The 25154-nt window shown below is 38.2% G+C and overlaps 2 protein-coding genes across 7 annotated transcripts in view; both read left to right on the top strand.

Annotated features, from left to right (window-relative positions):
- The window catches only part of BCLAF1 (BCL2 associated transcription factor 1), a 30310-nt gene extending 27605 nt beyond the window's left edge, over nt 1–2705 (top strand). For all 5 annotated transcript variants that reach the window (XM_011282595.4, XM_011282593.3, XM_011282594.4 and 2 more), the window contains one exon: nt 131–2705. In XM_011282595.4, the coding sequence (XP_011280897.1) occupies nt 131–136 (6 nt within the window). In that variant the 3' untranslated portion in view covers nt 137–2705. The remainder of the gene's footprint in view (nt 1–130) is intronic.
- Nucleotides 2706–5550: 2845 nt separating this feature from the next.
- On the top strand, nt 5551–22701 carry MTFR2 (mitochondrial fission regulator 2). 2 transcript variants are annotated; one of them, XM_011282596.4, is made up of 8 exons: nt 5551–10046; nt 10476–10581; nt 10716–10832; nt 16287–16391; nt 16858–16970; nt 17898–18133; nt 19269–19626; nt 22301–22701. In XM_011282596.4, the coding sequence occupies exons 3-8, from the start codon at nt 10770–10772 to the stop codon at nt 22506–22508; spliced, it is 1083 nt and encodes a 360-aa protein (XP_011280898.2). In that variant the 5' UTR covers nt 5551–10046; nt 10476–10581; nt 10716–10769; the 3' UTR covers nt 22509–22701. The 2 variants fall into 2 exon arrangements, with proteins under 2 accessions (XP_011280898.2, XP_019686843.2); XM_019831284.2 differs by lacking the exon at nt 10476–10581.
- Nucleotides 22702–25154: the final 2453 nt, after the last annotated feature.

Below are 25154 nucleotides of genomic sequence, written 5' to 3'. Positions count from 1 at the left end.
TAATGGATTTTCTTCATCATGGGTTTGGTGGGCCAGTTAGTTCATTATTTCATTTTTAGGAACAATGATTATTACGGATCATTTTCACTCCACATTTTTGCTAATCTTTATTTTCTCTTTGTTTTTTTAGGAATAGTAAATCTGAAGTGAGATTGCAACAGAGAGCAGAACTTGCACCCACCATTTTTTTACCTGATTTTTGTTTTCAAATAAGAATGTAAGCATTTTACTTAAATTTTACTGTTTGCAAGTAGTCAATAGAAATTTTGTTTTAAGTCTTCAAATATCTTGAAAAATAGTAGACTGTATGTTGAAAATTGTACTGAAATAAAGTAGAAAATTGTTACGTACCATATTTGTAACTATCAACTTTTAAAAAAATACTTTTACTGTTTTTGTTACATGCATTGTAATTCGCTTTGTCTATAAGATATGGTCAAGTACAGCTCTGTGAAAGTTCTGATTCTCTTCCTTCCCTGTTTGTTAATGTTTATTCTGAAGTAAACGTTAGCTCTACATACAAATCCCTGGACAGAAGTTGTTTATAGAGACCACACTAATTATTTTAACTATATACATCTGTTTAACATTCTCCTTAATTCAAACACACTACATTGTAGGGTGACTAATTTTTGAGGTGTACCACAGAAAAGGTTCTTACTTTGGCAAACTAAGCTAATTTAACACGTCAGCAAATGTTTAAAAAGAGAAAAAAGCTTTATCAATAGTTAAAAAATACAAGCTATTAAAAGATTGAAAATTACAAGAAATTTTTTTTTTTTTTTTAATTGAAAGCAAGCAGTGGCCTATAAAACCATTCTTAGGAGCCTTTACTTTTGGGGCTGAAAATTCAATGTTTTTTCTATTCTTATTTGAAAGTTTGAGTCATGGTCTTAGATATCAGCTAATCTTTGAGAGAGGAACTGGTCTGTAATAATACAGATGAAAAAATCCATTCTTACTGATCATCTTTAAGAAACAGAACAAAACCTGTAATCCTGGTGTTGGTATGGAAGAGGATTATCCTGCAGAATAAGTTGATACATTAAAAAGATGTACCTGATTTCATATCTTACATATTTATTTGAGCTTTTGGACAGCTGAAACATTAGTTTGTAGTCTAACCATAAGGAAAAATAGGCAAAAAAACCATTATGTTAATTAGTATTTTAAGTAACTTGTTTTTCAATAAAAAGTTTTGACAGGAAGTTTGTTGCAGCATTGGTCTAACTTGGTTTTTACTTTTTCCCTATTTGCAGTTGCAGTTTATAAAATGGCTTTTTCTTTTTCTTCCCAAGGGTTCTATTCTTCAGGTAGATAATCTTTCAGATGTGGATTATCTTTTTGTTTATGCTGATAGCTCTTAAATGAAAACTCAAAATAGTAAATTTCACTGTCAAGTCTCTGTCAGTGACCATCTGTAAAAGTAGTCAAATTTCATTTGTTAATTCAGGAACCAAGTTAGTTGTATATGTTTGCATTAAAAGGAGGAAATGCTAGTTCTGTTAAGTGTAAACTTTTTCAAAGATCTTAATATATGGATCTTTCATCCTTCGTGATTTGCAGTGCTCCTAGCACCTTGATTGCAGCCAAAGGCATTTGCTAAGAACTGTAAGGGAAAAATAAGAAAACAAAATTCAATATACATGATGTTTATGGCCCTAGGACCCTTAGTATTGCATGATTTCTCCTATTAATTTTGTCTTTTCTGAAATCGTTAGAGCAGAGGAAATACTGTCAAAGCAAGTTCGTTGTTATGTTAGTCAGGACACAGCTAATCTCCTAGTCAGAAGAATACTTAATTACATGCGAAAGCAACATGGATTTAATCTTCAACACAAGAATTTTCATAACCATTTTATTTTATACAAATAAACTTAGCTTTTATTTTAAGTTATTATTTGGTTAGATACTGGATCTCTGTGCATGACTATAAATGTGCAGTTTTGTTTTTCCACTTAAGACAATAGGAAAAAGGGAATTTGCTGAGAAATTGTTTAACAGGGAGTGGGAATAAACCTACCCAAATTCTATCAGCAGGTTATATTTTAAGTGCAAATGTGCTGATTTAACCCAAATAGATACATGATTCGGTTACTTTTATTCTATTACACAAAATTGAGGAAAGAGGATTATACCAGAATTTAGTAAGAAGGGTGATAGAACTCTGCAGTAGGATGCCATTGTGGATGTTCTCTTTTTCAGAGCCAAACATATGAAAAGCCTATGTTGTGTTAAGCCACATTTAACTCCACACTTCATAACATGTTACAAAGCTGAATGGTAAGGGTATTTGTTTACAAATGACAGAAAATAACTCTTTGATACCTGCATTAACAGACTTCCTTTTGCCTAGAGAAGGAAAATAAAAATGAACCAAAGGATATTTCCAGAAAGGATTAAGAAACCTGTTTAAGAAGGCCATGACTCAGTCTTTAGGTGTGTATACCTTTCAACATTCTAGGAATTTTAATATAAAATAGCAAAATATGTTTTTCCAATTGCAGCCTACTTTAAGGAATTAACTATTGTTCCCTTTTGTCACAGTTAAAATCAAGTGTTGGGAATTAAATTATAATTTGAGTAAAAATACTACCCAATACGAACGAATGTAGATGGCTAAACGATTCTTACTCAGTGTGTTGTATATTGCAACAGGGACCCTTGTAAATTGTCATATGCCAATAAAATGTCATAAGTGGTAATAGCCGTTGTTTGTTTACCTGATTTTGAAACTATTTCTGTGTCTGATCTATACAGCTGATTTCTGTGACCTATTTATAGATTTTTGAATACCAACTCCTCTGTTAGTAAAATTACTGGTATGCTATGGCTTTTTTGGGGGGTTGATACATACTCCACAAAACTCAAACCCCATATACTGTTATTTTTTTGTTTTCCCTGGTAATTCCAAGCTGTTATTAGAGAATACAGGAATTCCAGATTTCTAGTCTAGTTCTCCTGTTCTTGTGTTAATACAAGAACTTGCCAGCCATAATATTATGGAGAATCAGCATTGCTTCTCTTTTTAAAAACGATAGTAGTCCATTGATAACTAAAAAGAGGTTGGATTTTGTTTTGTTAGACTATAATTTTGTGTAAAATTTGGTGTAATTCTCACCATGCCCCTTTTAACAAAGTGGACCATTCTGTCAACTTGAAAAAAAAGCATTTTTCACAGACATTTGTGTGCTAAGACCTATAGTATATATTTTGACTAATAATATATTAGGAGGCAATTGGAGAAAAAAAGTTTATTGTCATGGGATTGTATTAGTCTAGACTTAATAGTCTCTGGATAGAGATCCTGATACATCCTTTAACAAAATTTTAGAATGTTATCTGTTACCATATTAGGGTTATCAAATAGTTAAAACCATTATTACATCTGAATGTCAAGGGTTATATTAATGAAGTTTTAAGCCAACAGGATTTGTTATTATTCAGTTTCTTAGAATCTCAGAGATATATGGAAATTTGTTGTATTCCATTGTCTTACTCAAGAGCCTTTGAGATTGTGTAGGTTTATGAGCTGGACTCCTTATATTTCTGAAACATTCAGTAATGATAAGTGTGTGTTGACTATGCAGATGAAGCCAAAGTTCTACATTTAATTAAGTCTTCTAGTTCTCTTTATATTGTTACGTCACATCATACTTTAGTCTTTAAAAATGGATCCCATTGGTTAAAAAAAGAGACACAGACATTAGGATCTGTGTTTCCCACTACTAGAAAAAAAAACTTCAAATAATGTTTCTTAATTATAATCTCTGCGTAAGAAAAATATTCCCCCTGCCACCCAAAAATATTTTTCCTACAGATACTTTGGATGATTTAAAACAGTTGAACCTATTGGCAGCACTCTTAAGATGCAGAAGATAATCTTGATGCTTACAAGTAGAAAAGGATTGGGCAAGTGGATTTTAATACTACTCTCCTAAAAATCAAAATGAGATTTTTCATAGTAATCTCTTGGGGTTGCCCAGCTTCCTGATGCAGTAATGAGTACTCCTTTTAGTAAAACTAGATGATAATTAAGTACACCTTCATATTAAATGACTTGGAAGGATTTTTACTCATAGCATGACCTGTGTATTTGGCAGTGATAACTTCTTGGTACTATCATTGTAATTGCGAATTTCATGGAGTGCATAAAGCCATGGAAAAAGAATACCATTCTCATCCTCCAGAATAGTTGTTTACTTGCTACCTTATCTAGCCCTTGACTATGGAAGATGGTAATTTTTCTGTCGTAATGTACCAGAAAGAGAAAGCAATAAACTTTTTATTAGGGTGCTTCTAAAGCTGCCATGGGGGGAATGTTAAGTACTCTTTCAGTTTTTTGAAGGAAATTGAGTATCACACCAAATGTAAGCATGAAAAGAAAGTTACAATAAAATATAAAATTTAACTTATAGTTAAATTATATACTTATAGTGTGTGCATACATTTGGTGGTAATACTTCTACTTCAAAATCAGAGTGTTGATCTGCTTTTCACCTCTCTAATACTGTGGTAAAGATACCCCCACTGCTGCAGTAGACTCCTGACTTGGACTCCTTAGCCCTTAAATTTCATCCTTTAGTTGCCGCCTGTGGGATATTTTTCAGCCGTAAAATTGGTGTCATTTTTAGCTAAAACCCTTCGATGTCTTCTCTTGCCTAAATATTAGTCAAGATGAACAACATGAGCCAGTGTTTACCTTTGTGCTTTACCCACTTACCCACCCCTTGTTCACTTACCTATCTTAAAATCTTACACCCTAGCAAAAATTCTAAATTCTTTTTATGTCCTCATTGAATGTAGCACATTGTTTTAGGCTAGCAACTCATTCCATTTAAATGTCTTTCTTTGCCAGAATAAATGTTTAGCAGTTTGCATTGTGTATGGCATACATACATAGGTATGAAATAAATGCTCCTTGAATGTATAATTAAAGCATGATATAATTGTATACGTATAGAGGTTTGATTAGCATAAGCCATTTTTTTTTTTTTTGTGGCTGCTGCTAAAACATAATACAGTCTAAGCTCCCTTAAAATGTGCTGAAGAGACGTCGGATTGCAGTGAACAGAAGAGTTAGATCATTAATTTTTTTTTTTATATGTGGCTCATGTTACTCTTGTGCAGTTCCATGTTTTTAAGAGTAAATATATTTAAAAGGAGAGGGACCAGAAGCTTGATGTCTGAAATAGTGTCATGTGAATAGTTGGAATGTTTGCTGTAGAGCAGTGATGACTGAGATGGGTCCTTGCGAGCAGTCCTCAAGTGTTTTAAGGGGTTTCCCTTAAAAGAGGAAATAGAGTTACAATTCAAATTATATATAAGGATCAGGATGGACATTTGATGTTACTTTGTCCAGCCTCATCATTTTAACATGTTCTGTATTTAGAGGACAACCAGAGCCAGTAAATAAAAGTCATAGATACGTAGACTTTTTTTTTTTTTTTAATTTTTTTTTCAACGTTTTTTTATTTATTTTTGGGACAGAGAGAGACAGAGCATGAACGGGGGAGGGGCAGAGAGAGAGGGAGACACAGAATCGGAAACAGGCTCCAGGCTCTGAGCCATCAGCCCAGAGCCCGACGCGGGGCTCGAACTCCTGGACCGCGAGATCGTGACCTGGCTGAAGTCGGACACTTAACCGACTGCGCCACCCAGGCGCCCCAACGTAGACTTTTATTGATTGACTCAGTGAGCTAATATTAGACATGTACGTACTTAAAAAGAGTAGTTCGCTTGTAAATAGCAAGTTTTCTGCTTGTAAAAGTATTGAGAATCTGGAAGTCTTTGTCAGGAATCTGTGTTGTCTGAAGCTGAAGTTTTTTCCTAGTTCTCTGGATTACTTAATTGAAGTTTAAGAGCTACCTTTTACTCTCAGGTGCTTGCTTTGTTGTGTGTTACCATCTGAGGGTACCAGTCAGTGATAATTAAAAAGAAATGCTGCATATTGCCACTTTTTTTTCAATGTTGCAATAGGAATGAATTTAGTTTTTTTTTATTGTTTGTTTTTGTAAGACTTAGGCCATATTCTTTATGATATATATCAGATCTTTGGATGGCAATTAATTTGTTACTAGTTGTAAGATGATCCAAATCAGTTACTTGGAATTTTTATGAAGTAGAATATTTTTATTCCTGTTACTGGGACCATGACAGTATCAAATTATGAGTCGATTATTGCTAAAAATGAAAAGGCCTAAATGCAAACATTAGTAGCACTGATGTATATCTGACTGTCTGAGTGATCCAGAAGTGGGATAAGACTAGAAGGGCATCCTTTAACTATTTTTTCTGTGTTCTAGGTTTTAACCAACTCTTTTTAAGTGATTCACAAGAGTCAAGGCATTCCTATTTGTGAACGTAAGATTGTATCAGAAAACAGAGTACAGAGTCTATGAAGTCATATGAATCTTCTAAAAAAAAAAAATGGAACGAGAAAAATCAAGCAGCAGTTCACCTTTCTGCCTTTAGAGCGGTCTAGCTATAGTAAACTATTTTTGCTCGAACATAGTATGAGTAGTTATAGACACATAAGACCTTTGGACTCATACACTAAGCATAACCTAGTTTTTCTTTTGTATAAATTTTTAAAGGCTCAAGTAAAAAGAAATCCTGCTTTTAGACTATAAACATTTAACTTTGGTTTTATAATTTTAATGTAACACTACAAGTAAATAGCAATTTATAGTATAGATATTACTACAGTTTAAATAGACCTAGAAATATAGTTAATAGGTCTCTTATATTAACTATTTTAATTGTCAATACAAAGCACATTTTTAGAATTTAATTTGAAATACGATTTTAGTATCAGGGAAAATTTTGGTCTAATTGCTCTCAAATAGTTAAAATTTTTGAATAAATAATTGTAAAGGTTTAATGAATTTTAAGAGGTGTTTAATCTTTTAAATAGCGCTGGTTGGTTTAAGTGTACTGTATTAGCACTACCCCTGAGAGGCTTCAAGCATAGGCAGAATAGAAAGAAAAAGGGCCTAAATATTTTTTCTTTTTGAAATGTAAAATTTAAATGAACTTTCTGGGTTAGCACATCTCAATGTGGAGATCACATTTACATATGAACCCTTATGGTTAACATTGGAGAGGCTATTTCCTACTTTGGTAGAAGGTTAATTTGTATTCTTTCCCACTGTTTAAGATAACTACAGTAACTTGAGTTCATCACCAAAAACAAACTTAGGCTTGTGGCATAGGCTAATGGGGCTCTGCTGGGTATTTGGCAAAATTGAGTATACACATCTTTCTAGCCTTTGTCTAAACCAGCCCTCAGCCTCTCACCTTTCGTTTATTCACTGAAAAAGTATGCCTGGTAATGGGTGTAAAGGTGAATAAAACATTCTTGGTGTGGGGGATCCAGAACATAGTATGATGATTATAAAGTGTTAGTAGTTTTGGAAAAATACATTTGGATGGCAAAACCAAATACCTATGGACAGCTTTTGGAATTAAACTAGGTGATGAACCTCCAAATATCAAATGGGGAAAACCATCAACCTGCCTGGTATTGGTTTCTATGTGAGAAGGAAGAGTTGGGGTAGGGTCTGGCAGACTTGAGAAAAGGAGAATCTCAAATTATTCAACTGAAACTTGGATTTTGTCCTCTCCATAGTGAGTGCAAGGTACCCAAAGGAAGGATTGGAGAGACTGGGACAATTTTCCCCAGTGAACTCTCAAAACACCAGCCAAGACAAGACTCCCTTTTAAGGACAGGACTGGACCCCACACTGAGAAGAAAGTAGCAAAAGTAGAATCATTGAGTGTTGAGACCATAGGAGAGGGCTTAGATCAAACTGGGGGAGGGGAACATAATCAGGAAAATCTTAGAAAGCAAGCCACCGTATTTCTGAACATTACTCAAAAACAGCAGAAAAGGTAACTGAAGTCAAAAAAGCTTTCCTGAATCTTGCATCATTCTAAAAGGCCAAGAAAATAATTTCATGTAAACATGAGCAATTGAAAAATACTGTCAAATCTCAAAAGGTTATCAAGATGTGGTATGTATGAGTCTTTCATAAACAAAATGGAGGAAAGATCTCTGAAGAATGTTAGGGGTAAGTTGTCAGCAAAACATTCATGGAGGGTGTAGCGTGCATGGTGAAGGTAGCTTTAGTGCTGGTTCGTATTCTAATATTCTCCGAGGAAGTGTTGGTCTGGCTGTAATGTGTGCTGATTGATACCGGACTGGAAAGGGAGGTGGCTACAAGATCATGATTTATATACTTAGGAGGGCAAAAGGAAAGGACAAGGTACTTGAAGAAATTGTGACTCAGTGATTCCAAGTAAGGTGGCTGACCCATTTGCCTTCACTTATACCTTGTCCAACAGCCTCTTCTGCCTTTTCATCCTTAACCTAGTGTGGACTATTGGGATATTCTGCCAGTTAGTTACAGATCATTTCTGATGTCTGTTTTCTTTTGTCCCATATCCAGTTATCTTACTCAAGTATTGATTGTTCATTGTATATAATAGACACTTTCTAAGAATTTTTAAATTTTTTTTTTTTGAAGTAAGCTCTACACTCAATGTGTCTGAATTCCTGACCCTTCATGAGATCAAGAGTTGCATGCTCCACCAACTGAGCCAGACAGGCGGCCCATATACTAGGCACTTTTCTAAAGCACTAGAGAAGCAGCATGGTTCAAGCCAAAAGTACCTGTTCTAGAGATTACATTCTAGTTTGGCGATAGCGGTAGCATGAATATACGTGGTGATAAGTGCTATAAAGAAAAGAGTGGAAAGAGATGGGGTTTGAAAATGCTCAGGGATAGCCTCTCTGACGTCTCTACTAGAATGTAATCTGCAGGACGGTGAGGACCTTACTGGTCTTGCCCGTTACTGCATTTCCCATGCTTAGAATAGTGCCTGGCACATAACACTCAGGATTGAATGAGTAAATGTGGACCATAGAGAGATTAGTTCAAAAGACCCCATTTTTAAAAATTTTATTTTAATGTAGGTCAGCAGCAGGCACAGTTGATCTTAATTGTCATGTCATTCCAGTGCATCCTTGGCTGAAGTAGGAATAAAGATGTTGCTCTGTCCTACGAAGCCAGTAAAACCCAGACCAGAATTAAAAATGGGTATCACTTGATAGGATTTAGTCCTTACTTAACAATACTCGGCCAGGTTAACGTCCGGTCCGTATTTGATAGCCTGGATAACCAGGAGCGTTTGGTGAGCGAACATTGTAAGTACTGCAAAGGTGCACATCCCTTGAAGACTGCTTTGGTTCTGCTAATCCCATAAGCAGATAATGTTTGAATGAAATGATCAGACAACAAATAGCGACTTCAAGGGAAGAGGAGAGCGCGGCCCCGCTTAGCGTCTGGGTGTATAGGGAACGACACTGCGAAAAGGGACGAATTACGGATCATGGGCCTGGCTCAAGACCCTTAATACCTTCATGACACCGTGTGGTCGACACCAGTAGTTTAGCATGGAGGAACCTAAGGACGCATCAGAAGCTTGCGTCACCATCTTCGCACCGCCCCCCCCCCCCCCCCCCGTTCCACCTGCTGTCTCTAGGCTTCTATTGGTTGCCTCGCGGAAGGCCCGCCCCCTAGAGGAAGAAGGAAATATCCCAGTAGCCGGCCCAAATAACCGTAACTAGCCTGACGTCATAACGCAGCCAATCAGAAGCACGTATGTTTAGGCTTGTCCAATGAGCTCGGAAACTGGCTTGGCCCGCGGAGTTTGATTTTCGTTCAGGGACGCGGAAGTTGTGCCCGGCCTCGGGGCGAGCCGCAAGGTGGGTGGGAGACCGGAGGTAAGGGCCAAGCATCCTGCGGAGTTACCCAGGTTGAGGGAAGGGGTTTCGGTGTCCAGCCCCGGGTCGGTGTGGGGCGTCGTTACCGTCTGTGGCTTGCAAACCGAGGCGCGCGGGCGGACACGAGTCGACGTCCGAGCGCTCCTGTACCAGGACGGGCGCACGTAGGGCGTCGCTGACTGCGGATTCGAGGCAGCGTTTCTTAAGGACCGCAGCTTGGTGTCCCGGTGGTTGCTCGCAGGCTCGGCTTCGGAGGAAGGTGAGCAAGGCGATCATTCTGGGTTTGGAGAGCCCCTGAGGAAGCTTGCGGCCAAGGCGACTGACACCACCGGCGCTAGTCTCGGCCTGTTACTTAGTTGGGTGACTGAGTCACGTCGCGTATCTGGGGTCCAAATTCCTTGTCTTTAACATGAGCGAGGAGGATGGATGGTACCCTATTCGTTTGTGAGGAAGAGCCGCTGTTCATTTGTTAAAGCGTTGGGTCGGCCCCCTGCCTGCCTTCAGGAGCTGAACTCATCCCTCTCCTCAACCCAGAGCTTCCAGGAGAGCGGGGACTTCGCTGTCGCAGCTAACCTAAAGGCTTCCCTGCTAAGTGTCCAATTTATTGTTGGTTGATATTTATTAAGGCTGAAACATCTTATGAGCTTTTAGTGCAATTTAACTGATAAATTGAAATTTCCTTTATCAGCCCTTCCCCACGTCTTCGTTCTTCTCTCTCTTTGACTTCCTTCAAAATACTGCTGGCCAAAAGAGATCAGTTGATGGTGTAATGTGAAACGAAAGGATTCCTCCAGGTTACTTAATACAGTTTTGTGGCAATCGTGTTTTTTGTTATTTGTTTTTTGTTTTTTGTTTTTGTTTTTTGTTTTTTTTTGTTTTTTTTTTTTTTTGGTCAAGAGTAATATTTTCTAAATTGTTTTTCCGGAAGGTATCAAGAAACTGATAATGTTTCCTTGAATTCGCTTATGTATTTGTTTCATCAATGTCACTCATACTGAATATCTTAAGAGAGATGCTGGAATATTTTGGTGTTCCCATAGACCAGGTAAATGTTTTTTAATGGATTTGAATGAACCTGTTGTATTTGTTGCTGGGTCTTACTTTGAAAATGAGCTATATATATGTAAACATTTAATTTAAGGCAAGATTGTTACTTTTCAGGTGTAACAAAGCTGAGTTTCCAATAGTGTACCTTAGGTAGTTTGCGTTAAAAAAAAAAGGGATAAAATTAAGGGCGCCTGGCTGGCTCAGTCGGAAGAGCATGTGACTCTTGATCTCCAGGTTGTAAGTTGTGAGTTAAGCCCCAAGTTGGGTGTAGAGTTAACTTAAAAAAAAAAGGGTGGGGGGAGGGGGTGGGGGGGTGGGGGGGAGGGGGAGGATAAGATTATTAGCAACCTATTTACTAGATAGGTCAAATGCCAGCAAAAGGTGCACATGCAGCAAAATATAGATATGACCTTCACAGGTAAAATATATTTTAATTATCCAGTGGTTTTATTTAAAGTAATTTAAGTTTGGGGGCGCCTGGGTGGCTCAGTCGGTTGGGCGTTGGACTTCAGCTCAGGTCGCGATCTCGCGGTCCGGGAGTTCGAGCCCCGCGTCGGGCTCTGGGCTGATGGCTCAGAGCCTGGAGCCTGCTTCCGATTCTGTGTCTCCCTCTCTCTCTCTGACCCTCCCATGCTCATGCTCTGTCTCTCTCTGTCTCAAAAATAAAGAAACGTTAAAAAAAAATTTTTTTTAAAAAGAAAAATAAAATAAAGTAATTTAAGTTTGATATTTGGGTATATAATGGCAAGTTATAGCTCAACAAATTCAGAATAAATCTGGAGAGAGGATGACTTAGGCCTAAGAAGTACAGGCAAATCCAATTTTCTCTACTTATGGAGCATTACCATATCCAACACAATATGCTTGGTTCTTTGGGTGATATAGAGCAATAAACGATCTTGTATTCATACTGCTTAAAATACAATATGACAAATAAAAACATACAGATAACTATAATACAAGATTGAATATAAGAAAGAATAGTTGGGGAGTTTATAGAATGGGCAAATCATTGCTATTTGTTGGGATGAATTAGAAGAGAATAGCCAAGGACACTTTCAAGATTTTAAACAAAAGTAAGTTGAAGAGTGGTTATAAATTATAAATAGGCAATTCAGTATGAGGAACTAGTTTGAATCAGGAGGTGAAGTGAGCCAGATGTGCTGTTGGATTATATAAATACAAATATCCTACAGATAGAGAAATAGTTCTAGAATGTTGGAAAAAGAGATTTCAGATTTGTGGTTATCTACATTCTTTTGATATTTGAATTCAGGGACTTTGGTGACATAACGGAAGATGTTGGGTGTTACTGATGCATTTTGAATTTCAAGAATACATTGAAGATAATGAGGACTGAATAGTAGTTAAAGATCTGCTTATTACTGGATTATTGATACCTTTAGGGATTTGTGTAGGTGGAGTGGCGGCTGTAGTGTAGTTTGAAGCATAACTAAGGAAGGGTAGTGGCATCAGCAACTTTCTTTTGAAAAGTTTGTGAAAAGAGATCAAGAGCCATCAACTTGAAGGAGTAGGATCGACATTTTTTTTTTTTTCCAGTGTTAGAGATAACTTCATGTTTGCAAGCATTGGAGAAGAACCTCATAGACAGGAAAAAAAAGTTAAAAATTCAAATGAAAGAGCGAGTGATGAGCAATGTCCTGGAGAAGGTAGCTGGGCAAGGAATATAAATAATAAGTCTTGGAAAGAAGACAGACAGTTGAGTAGGATAAAAGTGAGAGATGGTGGAGAGGTTTGGAATGGAGAGAAATAAAAATTGAGGTATGTTAAGTTGGAGTCCTTGGTTTTCTCAGTAAGAGCAGAGTCAAGGCTTCTGCCAGGTAATAAAAATGGTGGCTTTGGGGATTTCAGAGATTGGTGATTGCTTTGGGCAAGACAGTAGAGAACAACACATGCTCTGAAGAGGTCGCAGAATATACCTGTGCAGAATACCCAGCTGAAGTCAGCATGGATTTGTAGTCTTTCTAAATATTGTTGTTTTTGTAATTTATTTTCTCCAGCTAAGAGTAGTTGGGGTAATTTATCCATTAGTAATATGAGAACACATAATATCAAGAGGATGAACACTTTTTGAGTGGTAATGAACCTATCACTGAAACAACTTGAAAATCTCTGCTTGGTAGGAAAGTCACATCAGTAAAGTCCGGGTCGCCTGGGGGGCTCAGTCTGTTAAGCATCCAACTTCAGCTCAGGTCATGATCTCACCGTTTGTGAGTTCAAGTCCTGCATTGGGCTCTCTGCTGTCAGCACAGAGCCTGCTTCAGATCCTCTGTCTCCCAGTCTCTCTCTGCCCTTCCCCTGCTCATACTCTCCCTCTCTCTCTTTCAAAAGTAAAATAAACACTTGGGGCTCCTGGAAGGCTCAGTTGATTGAGCATCCAACTTTGGCTCGGGTCACAATCAACATCTTGCGGGTTCGAGCCCCGCATCTGGTTCTGTGCTGACAGCTCAGAGCCTGGAGCCTGCTTCAGATTCTGTGTCTCCTTCTCTCTCTCTGCCCTTCCCTTGCTATGTCTGTCTGTCTCTCTCTCAAAAAAAAAATGAACATAAATTAATTTTACCTCTTTCTACTTTTTCAGATGTAGCTACTAGAAAATTTGTCTTACGTGTGTGGTTTGTGTTTTTTTTCTTTTGGAGAATACGTACTTCTGAAGTGATTGTAGGTGTAGGTGATTGTGATTTATGGTTAAGAACTACTACCCTGTAGGATTGAAAAGGAACATAAACACATCTCTGCCCCTGGAGTTGATAGTCTTAATGGAGCAGAGAGAACACTGCAAATGAAACAAAGTTACGTGTAGTTAGGTATCCTGTTGTGTGGTGCTCCTTGGAACTGGTTTAGGAATTTAGAGCCTAGGAAGCTCCCGAAAGCAGAGTCAAATTTGTAGAGGAGTGTGAATCTGACATTAGAAGACAGGTAAAAACAGCTGGTGCCAGGGCTGGAGGTAGAGTGGTGCCCTTTGGGCACATGCGTAAGTGCTTGGCAATTAGGATAACATTGGCTTGTCTTTGAGACCATGAGGAAAATTGCTATACGCAAAAGAGCTCGTGTTATTAACGTAGTGAGTGGGTAATTCAGTCGGATAGATAGAACTGGGCCAAGTGGCAGAGGACTTTTCAGGGTGACTGGAGAATAATACAGAATACATGGAGGATGTTGTGGAGACTGAGATCGCAGAATTGATGGAAGCTTATGAGGCCAGTAGATGTAATCTGTTTAAAAAGATTTTTCAAATTTTTTATTAAACATTAAACAGAGAGAGAGCACAAGTGGGGGAGGGCAGAGAGAGAGGGAGACACAGAATCTGAAGCAGGCTCCAGGCTCCGAGCTGTCGGCACAGAGCCCGACACGGGGCTAGAACTCACAAACCGCGACATCATGACCCCAAGCTGAAGTTGGACATTTAACTGACTGAGCCACCCAGGCACCCTATGATGTAATCAGTTTAATGTTTTAATGTTTTCTCTACTTTCAAATAGTAAGGCTCTGAGCTCAGGTGTTTGGATGTGATCGGATACATTCAGAATCTTACTATTTGAAAGTAGAAGAATGGCATTTTCTGTGCCAGTAGCTTCCGGATCTTCCTCTCTAGCCCCAGTTTTTCTCAACTAGTCAAATGGCTTTAATTTTTACCTATCATGTATTGTGTCTGCTGACGATTCCCAAATCCATCTAAATCCCAGATTTTTTTCCTGAGTTCTAGAACTGTATGTCCATTTCCAAGAAGATGCTGTTAGGATGCTACCTACGTCTGTTGCTTGTAATAAATTCTCCTTGTTATGGGATCTTAGGAAAAATGAAAAGTCCAAGTTTTAATGCTTTTTGAAGAAAGTGCTTTCTTTGTCTTGAAATCTCTGCCAAAAGCAGAAATATTATGTCATATTTTTGAGGAGGCTTCTGTGGGAATTGTTTACACCAATCTGGAAAGCCCAAGCCAAAAGACAAGATGTTATTTGAATTATAGTAGCGTATTTCATTTCTATCATCTTTTTAAGAACTGACTTCTGGCAGATATAGTTCACTGTAAGTAAAGAATTCTTAAATTGTCTAGTGCCGGATTAGTTTATTCCCCCTCTTTATTTCACCTTTGAAAGGAATTACATAAGTGCACTCTGTATTACCTCATTGTTTGAGAAACTGAAATTGTCAATTTTTGACTGGGCCAAAAGATGTTTAGCTGGGAGGAGAGGAGGCAATTTTTCTGGATAAAGTTCACTAAAGATTTTTTTTTTTTTTAACGTTTATTTATTTTTGAGACAGAGAGAGACAGAGCATGAACGGGGGAGGGTCAGAGAGAGGGAGACACAGAATCTGAAGCAGGCTCCAGGCTCTGAGCTGTCAGCACAGAGCCCGACGCGGGGCTCGAACTCACGGACCGCGAGATCATGACCTGAGCCGAAGTTGGCCGCTTAACCAACTGAGCCACCCAGGCGCCCCTAAAGTATTTTGTCATTATCAGAAATAGGACAAAAATGAATTTGTGGTCCTTTTTTTTTTTTTTTTAAATGTTTATTTACTTTTGAGAGAGAGAAACAGAACATGAGCAGGACAGGGGCAAAGGGAGAGGGGGACACAGAATCTGAAGCAGGCTCCAGGCCCTGAGCTGTCAACATGGAGCCTGATGTGGGGCTCTAATGCACGAACTGGGAGATCATGACCTAAGCTGAAGTTGGATGTTTAACCAAGTGAGCCACCCAGGTGCCCCTGTGGTGCTTTCTTAAGAGACCTTTCTTTCTGGAATATTACATAGGTTAACTCCCATCCTTTTTTTTTTCTTTTTCTTTTTAGGACAAATATGAATGAAGTTTAATTTTTTTTTTTTAAGTTTACTTATTTAGAGAACTAGCAGGGGCAGGGGAGGCAGAGAGACAGAGAGAGAGAGAGACAGAGAGAGAGAAGAGAGAGAGAGAATCTCAAGCAGGCTCTGAGCTTAGCACGGAGCTGGACAGAGGTTCCGTCTCAGGACTCTGAGATCATGACCTGAGCCAAAATCAAGAGCTGGATGCTTAACAGACTGAGCCACCCAGGCACCCCAAAGTTTAATTCTTTGAAGAAAATACTTTGAGTATGCCCTTCTGTATTTTCTTTTCAAAATAAGTGTTAGTGCATCCTTTACATCTACTTTTCTTCATGGATATATAAACATGCTTTAACAGAATAGTGTTTTTTTTTTTTTTTAATTTTTTAACATTTATTTATTATTGGGAGACAGAGAGTGACGGAGCATGAGCATAGGAGGGGCAGAGAGAGGGGAAGACACAGAATCTGTAGCAGGCTCCAGGCTCTGAGCTGTCAGCACAGAGCCAGACGTGGGGCTCAAACTCGAAAACCACGAGATCATGACCTGAGCCGAAGTTGGACGCTTAACCGACTGAGCCACCCAGGCGCCCCTCACAGAGTAGTTTTTAAACAATGTTCTATGTGTAAATAGGTTTTGCAGATTAGAGAAAATAAAGACTATGGATCAGCTCGGAGTATTGTTCGTCTTATTGGGAAAATTCTTCCTCTAGAACCTTGTCCCAGGCCTAATTTTGAGGTAAGTCAGTCAACATGCATGCATTGTTTAAGCACTATGTATACAATAATCCCAGGTACTTCTAGAGATAGAGTAGAACAAAAGAACTGTTTCCTGAAAGCCAAAAACCTCCTGCATTTTATTTCTTTTATTTCTGCAGTTTATTTCTTTAAGTAATTACATTCAAAGATGAGCAGACACAAAGCAACACCTGAATAGCTTATTTTATTCTAGTTTGTGTTTTATGATAGATGACATTAACCAGGGTAGAGAATATTGCTACATGTTTAGACTTTAGATGACATTTTCCTCAGTATTTTTTGCCCCACTAACAGGTGCATGTTTTTCTGTTGCATATCCTTTTTCCTCTTAACTCAGGGATTTTTAATTTAGGCAATTTCCATGGGCATGCATGTGTTCTACCCCCTGCTCCCCACCCCAGCAAAGCTCTGACTTTTTTTTTTTTTCTTCCCCTTTTTTACTTCAGTTGATCCCTCTATTGAACTCTGTAGACCCTGGTGACTATGGATCTGTAGTTCCGTCTTTTGCTGATACTTTGCGTGTGGCAAATGATGAAGAAGGCAGTTATCTCAGATTTCGGTAATTTTGCATACCTCCCGTGGAAGGTGGGATATGGGCTGTAATCTTAATTCTTGCACGTGTTGAAGTTCGATCATACTAATTGAATCTTGTGTCTGTCCCTGTACTGCCCTGTGACCTACTAATAGCTTCCTAATAAGGATGACATTTTTATTTCCCATTTCTCTTAATGTAGGCCTAGGAAGGAATGATATTAAAAGAGTGTCAAAATCATTATGTCCATTTTTAGGAGAAAGCTGTTTCCTATGCTAGATACCATATTTGGTTATTCTTTACATATTTAGCCAAAACTTAAATAGTGTTTACTGTGTACCAGGCAACGATGTTAAATAAATATATTTGAAATTTGAATGTGTTACTGTTCGGGAGTACTAACTTAAGTGTTAGTATATTCAGATATAGGCTATAAACACAATAAGGGTCAATTATCCAAATATTCTGGCTAAATTTATTATGTATCAATTTATTATGTTTATCAATTTTAAAAAAATTAGAATACCATAAACTTATCCCTGACATAATGCTTAGTATAAGGCCATTCAGTACCATATATTCAGAGTATGTAGAATTTCTAAGTAAATCAACTTTATTTCTAAATAAATCAATTTGTACTGTGTTTAAACCAATTAGGTAGAACAGTTACAAGACAATTATTTTTGTTTTACAGTCTAAAAGCAAGACTTGTTCCTTCATTCACTGACCACTTATTGGTCACTTATTAAAGGCGACTCTTCTGTTCTAGATATTGAGAATACAAAGTTACATAAGCTGTTGTGCTTGTCCTCAGTGAGTCTGGAGACAATGATGAGATAAAGAGAGCTACTCTGATTTTTGTTTTTGTGTCTTTATTCCTCTTTGTCTGAAAGAATTTATTTCTTTGGGGAAACTCCACCTCCCCCCTCAGTTTTTCCTTCCTTCTACCCACAGAAATAGCATATGGAAAAATGAAGACGAGAAGAAAATGGAATTGTTCCATCCTTTGCCACCAGTTTGGAATCCATTGCTGCCTGCTCCAAGACAGAATAAACGAACCAAAAACGATGGGCCTGTAAATGAAGCTGCAATTAAAAAAATAGCTGCCCTCGAAGATGAGCTGACTTTTCTTCGCACTCAGATCGCTGCAATTGTGCAAATGCAGGAACTGAAAAACCGTGCAAACGCTGGTGAGTGCCATGCTGCGTTCTGTCTTAGTTAGATGGTGCTCACCTACCATTTCATTTCAGTCAGTAGGGTCCCAAATGAGAGCATCAGATGCTAATGTGTCTTGTGAATGACATTAAATATGTCAAGGATATCGAGGGTGTAATGTTGCTACGTCTGATGTTTATGTAGAATAAATGGAGACACATTTGCGGTGAGGGGCATGGCTCTGGTTCCAGCTGTACTGCTGTAGATTGTACTTTTGTATTGAAAAGCTGTTTTCTAAGTAAAGTTATTCTAACTCTTCAGAAAAGCATCAATATTTATGAGGAAGAATATATTAATTTGAAAGAAGATGAATATAAGGTCTTCATGTATTTGTAGTTTGAAGTTATTGCTGCTGTTCTTTCACTAAATTCAGGTTGAATAATGTTTTCCAGATGATCCTTTCCTAAATTTTTAGAGATGTGACTGGTTTTAAACAACATATACCCACATACATAATATATACATGTATCTGTACACATCCATATACACATATATAATTTATATATAACATGAAATGTTTATATAGCGTTGTATATTTATGTATTTTATGCATAAATATACATATTGATATATAATAATAGCAGTTAAAATGAAATATACACACACATTATTTTTAAGCAGTCGTGTTAAAAAGTCTTTTGGGAGCAAATCTGTTGTGAAAAAGTTAAGTACTCAGTATCCGTCCTAGGCCTTGCCTAGAAAATATATGCTTGGGCATTTCTACAGTGTCATCATAGAGTGAATATATCAGTTTGAATGTTTCTAACTACGAATTGTTGATTGTGTTTTAGCCTTTTTAAATAGAGGATGAAATTCAGACTATATGTTAATTACTGAAAAAGCACTTTTTGATTTCTTTTTAAAATGCATTCTCACCCTTCCTCCCTTTAAAGGCCTACCCAGAAAATCCTAATTGGATTAAAAATAAGCTTATTCTTTGGTTTGACTCTTATAAAAATTACTAGGCAGATGGGATTGCTTCTTTTTCCTGGCCACATCGTTATTTTAGTAGCATTACTGAAATTGTTCCTTTTTTGTTTCTAATTAGTGTTATGTGTTATGTTGGAGAGAATTTTGCATGATTTTTTCAACAGACTACTTTGTTTTTAGGCCTCTTTGACTTGAGCAGCGAACCTAGCAGTTTGGGACAAAGGCCATCGCCAGGAACTGCTGAACTGAGTGTCAAACCAGATCCATTTTCAAGTTCAGTGTTCTTCCCTCCACCTGCTCCTCCTCCTCCAGTGCCCCCTCAGCTTTCTTCTCCGCAACGTCCATGTTCACTCACATGGCCAGGAACTAATAATACGTGTAACTCAGATAACTCAGCAAATGAAGTGAAAAGACAGCAGTCAGGTGATAGTAAGACTAATGACAGTCATCGTTCGAAAAGCCAGGAAAATAAAGATGTTCCGAATATGTTGGACATTCTAAAGGATATGAATAAGGTTAAGCTCCGTGCTGTGGAACGGTATGTTGTCATAACTTGAGAAATGAATCAAAATTCTATTAGTGATGTTGTAATAATTTATTATATTTATCAAAGTGAACATAGACAGGTCTTCTCTCTGATTCTTCTTCACTCCAAACGCTTCTCCCAGAAAGAATCATTTTCAATTTTTTTTTACTGTTTCTTTTAGTGTCTTATCTCCATAATTTTGGAACAGTGTACTACTTCCTTTTGCTATTTCTTGATATTTTAACTATATTTATTTCCGCTTGTTAAAACTCAGGAGTACATCCTTTCAGACATTCTGCCGCCTAACATGTACGCATAAATACACTTCTTATTCTGTCTTCCCAATATAGTTAAATCCATCGTCTTTACTTAAATCAGTATTCAGAATTTACATCCTTATAACAGTAAACATTCACAGGTAAGCCATTTCCTTATGTTATGATTACATTTTGCTTGTTGAATAATTTTATTTTTTATTGCAGCTAATAATTGTCTCTCTGAGTTTCTTTCTTTTTCTTTTTAAAATAATTTCCCCTGTAGGAGTTCTCTGTTCTGCTCCACTGTCTTGTTCCCCCAAGCCTGCTGCATTGTTACCATGCCAAGGATTTCCTTGGCCATCATTATGGCATTCTCTACCCTGTCTCTTGTGTTGCCTCACCCATTTCTTGGGTGTCCTATCTTCCCATACCTTCCTGAGAAAGGGTCTATAAAAAAGATTATTTTAAGGCTTTGCATATCTGAAAATTATGATTTCATTCTAACACTTCATTGCTAGTTTGGCTGGGTATACAATAGGCAGAAAACCATTTTTCCACAGAATTTTGAAGACATCGTTCCATCAGTTTTTAGCTTCTGTTCCTGTGGAGAAGCTGATGTCATTCTCATTCCTGGCTATGTATCAAATCTATTTTCCTTATTCTTGAAACACTTAAGATCTCTTTAGCCCTGGTTTGAAATTTCATGACGATGTTCCCTGGAGAGTTCCTTTTTTAATTTCTTATGCTGGGCACTTGGGGACTCAGTCTTGAGTTTTACATTTTATTCAGTGTGTAGACTTTTCCTCAGTCCCTTCAGGGGAGCCCCTTCAGGAAGGCAGCTCACCCTCCACTATCTTCACTGTCTTCCAGTGTTTTGTTGCAATTCTTACCCACTCTCTCGTAATTTCTTTGTCTTTGTGGGTATGTATTTTTTTAATTTCTTTACTGTCATTTTAGTAGGATTTCACAGAGATCTGCCATGTTCATCTGGAAATCCCTCAATGAGGTTTTTAGTGAGAAAATATATTTTCTGTATAATAGTGTTAGGGCAGACTCGTCATTTCATTATTAATGAGGGTATGATTTGACCCTTGTGTGAGGAAGCTGATACAGAGAAGAATGTGGCTGAATGTGCACACTTGTTCCAGCTAGAGGGCTTATTGGCATCACTGGGCCCAGTCAGTGTAAGACTGGCTGTTACCATAACTGGAGACACAGCTAGGAGGCTGGTAGAGTCTCCCTTCCACCCCCAGTATCTCATTTTTCTACAACTAACCGTGCATTATACATTACTACAGAGTCAGATAAGATTTGCCACATCTTCACAGTTACAGTCACTGTTCGTGTTCTCTGCCCTCTCTCTTGTTACTGTGAATGAAATGCCATTGCTCATGTCCAGGCTCTCCCCTTGGTCACAAGGTCTCCTTTTCTCTTATCTTCTCAAGGATTTTACCTAAAATTATCCCTTCTGTCTTCTACATCATCAAATTTTTCTTCTCTACTTTATTCTCCCCATACCTGAGTATTTACCATCTTCAAAACATGTATATCCCCAGCTATTATTATTTCTCTGCTTCTCTTTCTGATATAAATTCTTCTCATCAGAACTTTGCATTTCTCACCGCCTTCTTCTAACCACTGTAATATGGTCTCTGTCCCCATCACTCCACTGAAAACTGTGCATTGTCAAGGTCACCAGTAACGCTGGTACTAAATCTAATGGTCAATTCTTATTGTTCCTCTTACCTGACGTCTTGGCAGTATTTGGTACTGTCTGTGGTCCCTTCCTCCTTGGAACACTTTCTTCCTTTGGCTCAGACCTCAGTCCCCTTCTCTCTGTATCCACATTGTTTCCTTTGGTGATCTCACCTAGTCCTATGGCTTAATGAAAACCTGTTCTGCCCTAAGTCTTTTGCATCTCAGTAAAGGCAACAACACCATCATCCAGTTGTTCAGTCCAAACATCTAGGAACCAGACTTCCTGGTTTCTTGGTTTTCTTTTTTTTCTTCTTCTTCTTTTTTTAATGTTTATTTTTTTGTGGGGGAGAGAAGGAGAGAGAGGTGGGGGGGGGAGGGCAGGCAGGTAGAGAGAGATAGATGGAGCACAGAATCTGAAGCAGGTTCCAAGCTCTGAGCTGTCAGCACAGAGCCCTACATGGGGCTTGAACCCACGAACTGTGAGATCATGACCTGAGCCTAAGTCAGACGCTCAACCGACTGAGACACCCGGGTGCCCCATCGGTTTCTTGGTTTTCTAATTCCTAATTCATTGTGCCTTCCAGATTCCTTATTCCTTGGCAAAAATTTTCAATCTCTTGAAGAATAATTAGATTGTAACTTATTATGCTTGTATTTCTGGCATGTTTGTCAACAAGGAGCTTAATTACACAAGGCTTTAATTCATTTTTTTTTTTTTTTTTTTTAAATAGGTCACCTGGAGGTAGACCCATTCATAAGAGGAAAAGACAAGATTCACACTGGGATCCAGTGTCTTTAATATCCCATGCACTTAAGCAGAAATTTGCATTCCAAGAAGATGATTCCTTTGAGAAAGAAAATAGGTCTTGGGAGTCTTCTCCATTTTCTAGTCCAGAAACTTCAAGAGTGAGCTATAATAACGTAAAGTTAATTTTTTAATTTTTCAAAAGCGTATTGTCCATGATGTATCTCTGCCTTCAAGTTCTCTTGAAGTTCTTGCGCAGAATGGACCATACAGTTATTTGCTGGTACCGCTAACGTTTCTGTTGTTTCTGTTAACTTTTACATGCTCCTTTTCTGCTTGTACCTTACTATGAATTTTTTTTAAATAAAACACTTGATTTGAAAAATACTTGTGCATAAATTTATAAAGGCTTGTCCTGGATGGGTGCTGACTTGATGTTGCTGTCTGCTGTATGAACGAAGTCTGAAACTTAAGTACTCCAGTATTTTTCTCAGGCGAATATAAAGACTGGATTATTTAGTTAAATAGAATGTTAACAGTGCTCTTTGAAAAGCAAATGGGATCATAATTACCTTCAGTGACAATGCTTCTTGGTTGCTTAAAAGGACGTTTTCTATATTTATATTTGACCCTTGAAATTGCTCCTTATTTGAAGTCTCTTTGATTTAGACATAGCTTTAATTTGGGGGTTGGTTTTCCCATATCACAGCTCAGTTGAGGTAGTAGGTACAGAAGAATAAGCCTTGGGAATGAGAGGGTTGGGAGGGAGGCTGGGGTCTAACGGCAGGTGCATAGCTCTGAGGGGTGGGGGGTTCAGCAGTGGACACGGAACAACTGGAAAGCAGATAGCAACTCAAAGAGCTTAACAGAGTGGGGGAAATTGTCCCACTTGTGTTCCAGCACGGGCAGGGCTGTCTCTTGAGTTACTCGTGGGTGTGTTCATCATGTTGACTCTGGACACTCTTAACTGTAAGAGGGCCAGAAAGTATGGTTTACTTTAGAATTATTACAATCAAAAATGCCAATGTGCCTGAAAATAAACATTTGACATTTGTGTAGAAATGTATAACTTGCCATGTACTTTTCTGCACGCCTCGTTTGATCTTCACAGCAATGTCCTAAAAATAAAAAAGCATGAATAAGTCAGGCCAGTATCACCTGACCCTCAGAGTGCTGAAATAATCTGCCTGTAACCCCACATTGGATTGGCAGAGCAGTGACTAGAGCTGGGTTTATTAAAATTTTGGATATCTGAAAACCTTCAGTTATGTAAGCTGTTCGCTGTGTGGAACATATTTCCCAGTGATGGTGGATAAGCGATGAGGTTCTGGGTTGTCTTACACTGTTCAGTGTTTAGCATTTTATCTCCAACCAACTACAAGCAGTTTAGAGAAAGAACCATCTCTTTTTGTAGATTTTACGGCACCTCGCTGAGGGCTGGACACATGGGGACTCAAATTGTAGTTGACTGGGCATTCAGTCTCTGCAGCTGAGACTCCTCACTTTCGTGTGCTCAGCTCTGGGCACAGTGCCCGAGAGACACATAGTCCTGTCTCAGAGGACTATTTATTGTTGGATGGATTAAACCTCCAGGAGTTGTTTGGTCATTGCATTATCATCTGCTTTTACCTGAGAATAATTTCCGGGTTGAACGTTTGCTTTATTTCAGTTTGGCGTCCCATTTCACAGAACAGTGAACTAAAGGAAGAACTGACAAACCCCAAAGATGTTGACCAATGTGTGAACAATGTCAGCTGAGTCTACACTGGCAAGGAAAGGTCGCTGAAGTGTGCCCGCGTGCCTTTCACTACATGCTGAAGGATCTCAGTCCGTTAACAAAGTTGAATGAAGTCTGTGCACTGGAATATATCAGTGCAGGGGTCTAAAGAGTCTTGACTCATAAGAACACCTGTCTCTGTTCTTGGAAGATCCAGCAGGTAACTGGTTACTCACGGTAGTGGTTAGATGTATGGCCTTCTTTCTGCATGTATATTGCTGTTATTAAAAGCTGAATGCACTCTTTGGATGATTTTCCTAGGAGCTAAGTAGTAAATGACTTAATGTTTCTCATTAGAGAACGGTAGGGTCCCACGCTAGGGTAATCATTTTAATAGATTAAGAAATTAATGTAAACTGGGGCACCTGGGTGGCTCAGTCGGTTAAGGGTCCGACTTCAGCTCAGGTCATGATCTCGTGGTTTGTGAGTTCGAACCCCACGTCGGGCTCTGTGCTGACAGCTTGAAGCCTGGAGCCTGCTTCGGATTCTGTGTCTCCTTCTCTCTGCCCCTCTCCCACTTGTGCTCTGTCTCTATCAAAAATAAATAAATGTCTAAAAAAATTTTTTTAAAGAAATTAATGAAAACTATATATTGTACTCAGCAAATGATAGTATATTTCGATTTTTTTTTTAAACATTTATTTTTAAGAGAGAGAGAGAGAGACCGAGTGTGAATGGGGGAGGGACAGAGAGAGAAAGAGAGAGAGACCCAGAATCCGAAGCAGGCTTCAGGCTCCAAGCTGTCAGCACAGAAGCCAATGTGGGGGTTGAACCACGAACTATGAGATCATGACCTGAGCTAAAGTTGGATGTTTAATTGACTAAGCCACTCAGATGCCCCTGGATGTTTAAAATCAATTTCTTAAAAGCATTTATGACTTCCTAATTTAAGAGTTTTTGAATCTTAGAAATTGGTAGTGATCTGGTTTACTTGACCTCCAGGAACTTGGAGATTTTCGAAGAATACAAAATACAATTTTTTCATTAGAATAGTTATAGTTTGAATCATATAGCTTGAGTCTCCTAAAAATTCCTCCTGAGGTGATAAAGCATTATTCTTAGA

Source organism: Felis catus, chromosome B2, assembly GCF_018350175.1.
Source record: "Felis catus isolate Fca126 chromosome B2, F.catus_Fca126_mat1.0, whole genome shotgun sequence".
Classification (NCBI taxonomy): Eukaryota; Metazoa; Chordata; class Mammalia; order Carnivora; family Felidae; genus Felis; species Felis catus.
This window is presented reverse-complemented; position numbering and strand designations above follow the sequence as displayed.

Bases quoted from the DNA above. Each gene is read 5' to 3' on its own strand.
- MTFR2 (XM_019831284.2), top strand. From the start codon at position 10,770: ATGTCACTCATACTGAATATCTTAAGAGAGATGCTGGAATATTTTGGT. The intron at 10,833-16,286 runs GTAAATGTTTTT...ATGTGTAAATAG, and splicing joins TTGGTGTTCCCATAGACCAG to GTTTTGCAGATTAGAGAAAA. The intron at 16,392-16,857 runs GTAAGTCAGTCA...TTTTTACTTCAG, and splicing joins GTCCCAGGCCTAATTTTGAG to TTGATCCCTCTATTGAACTC.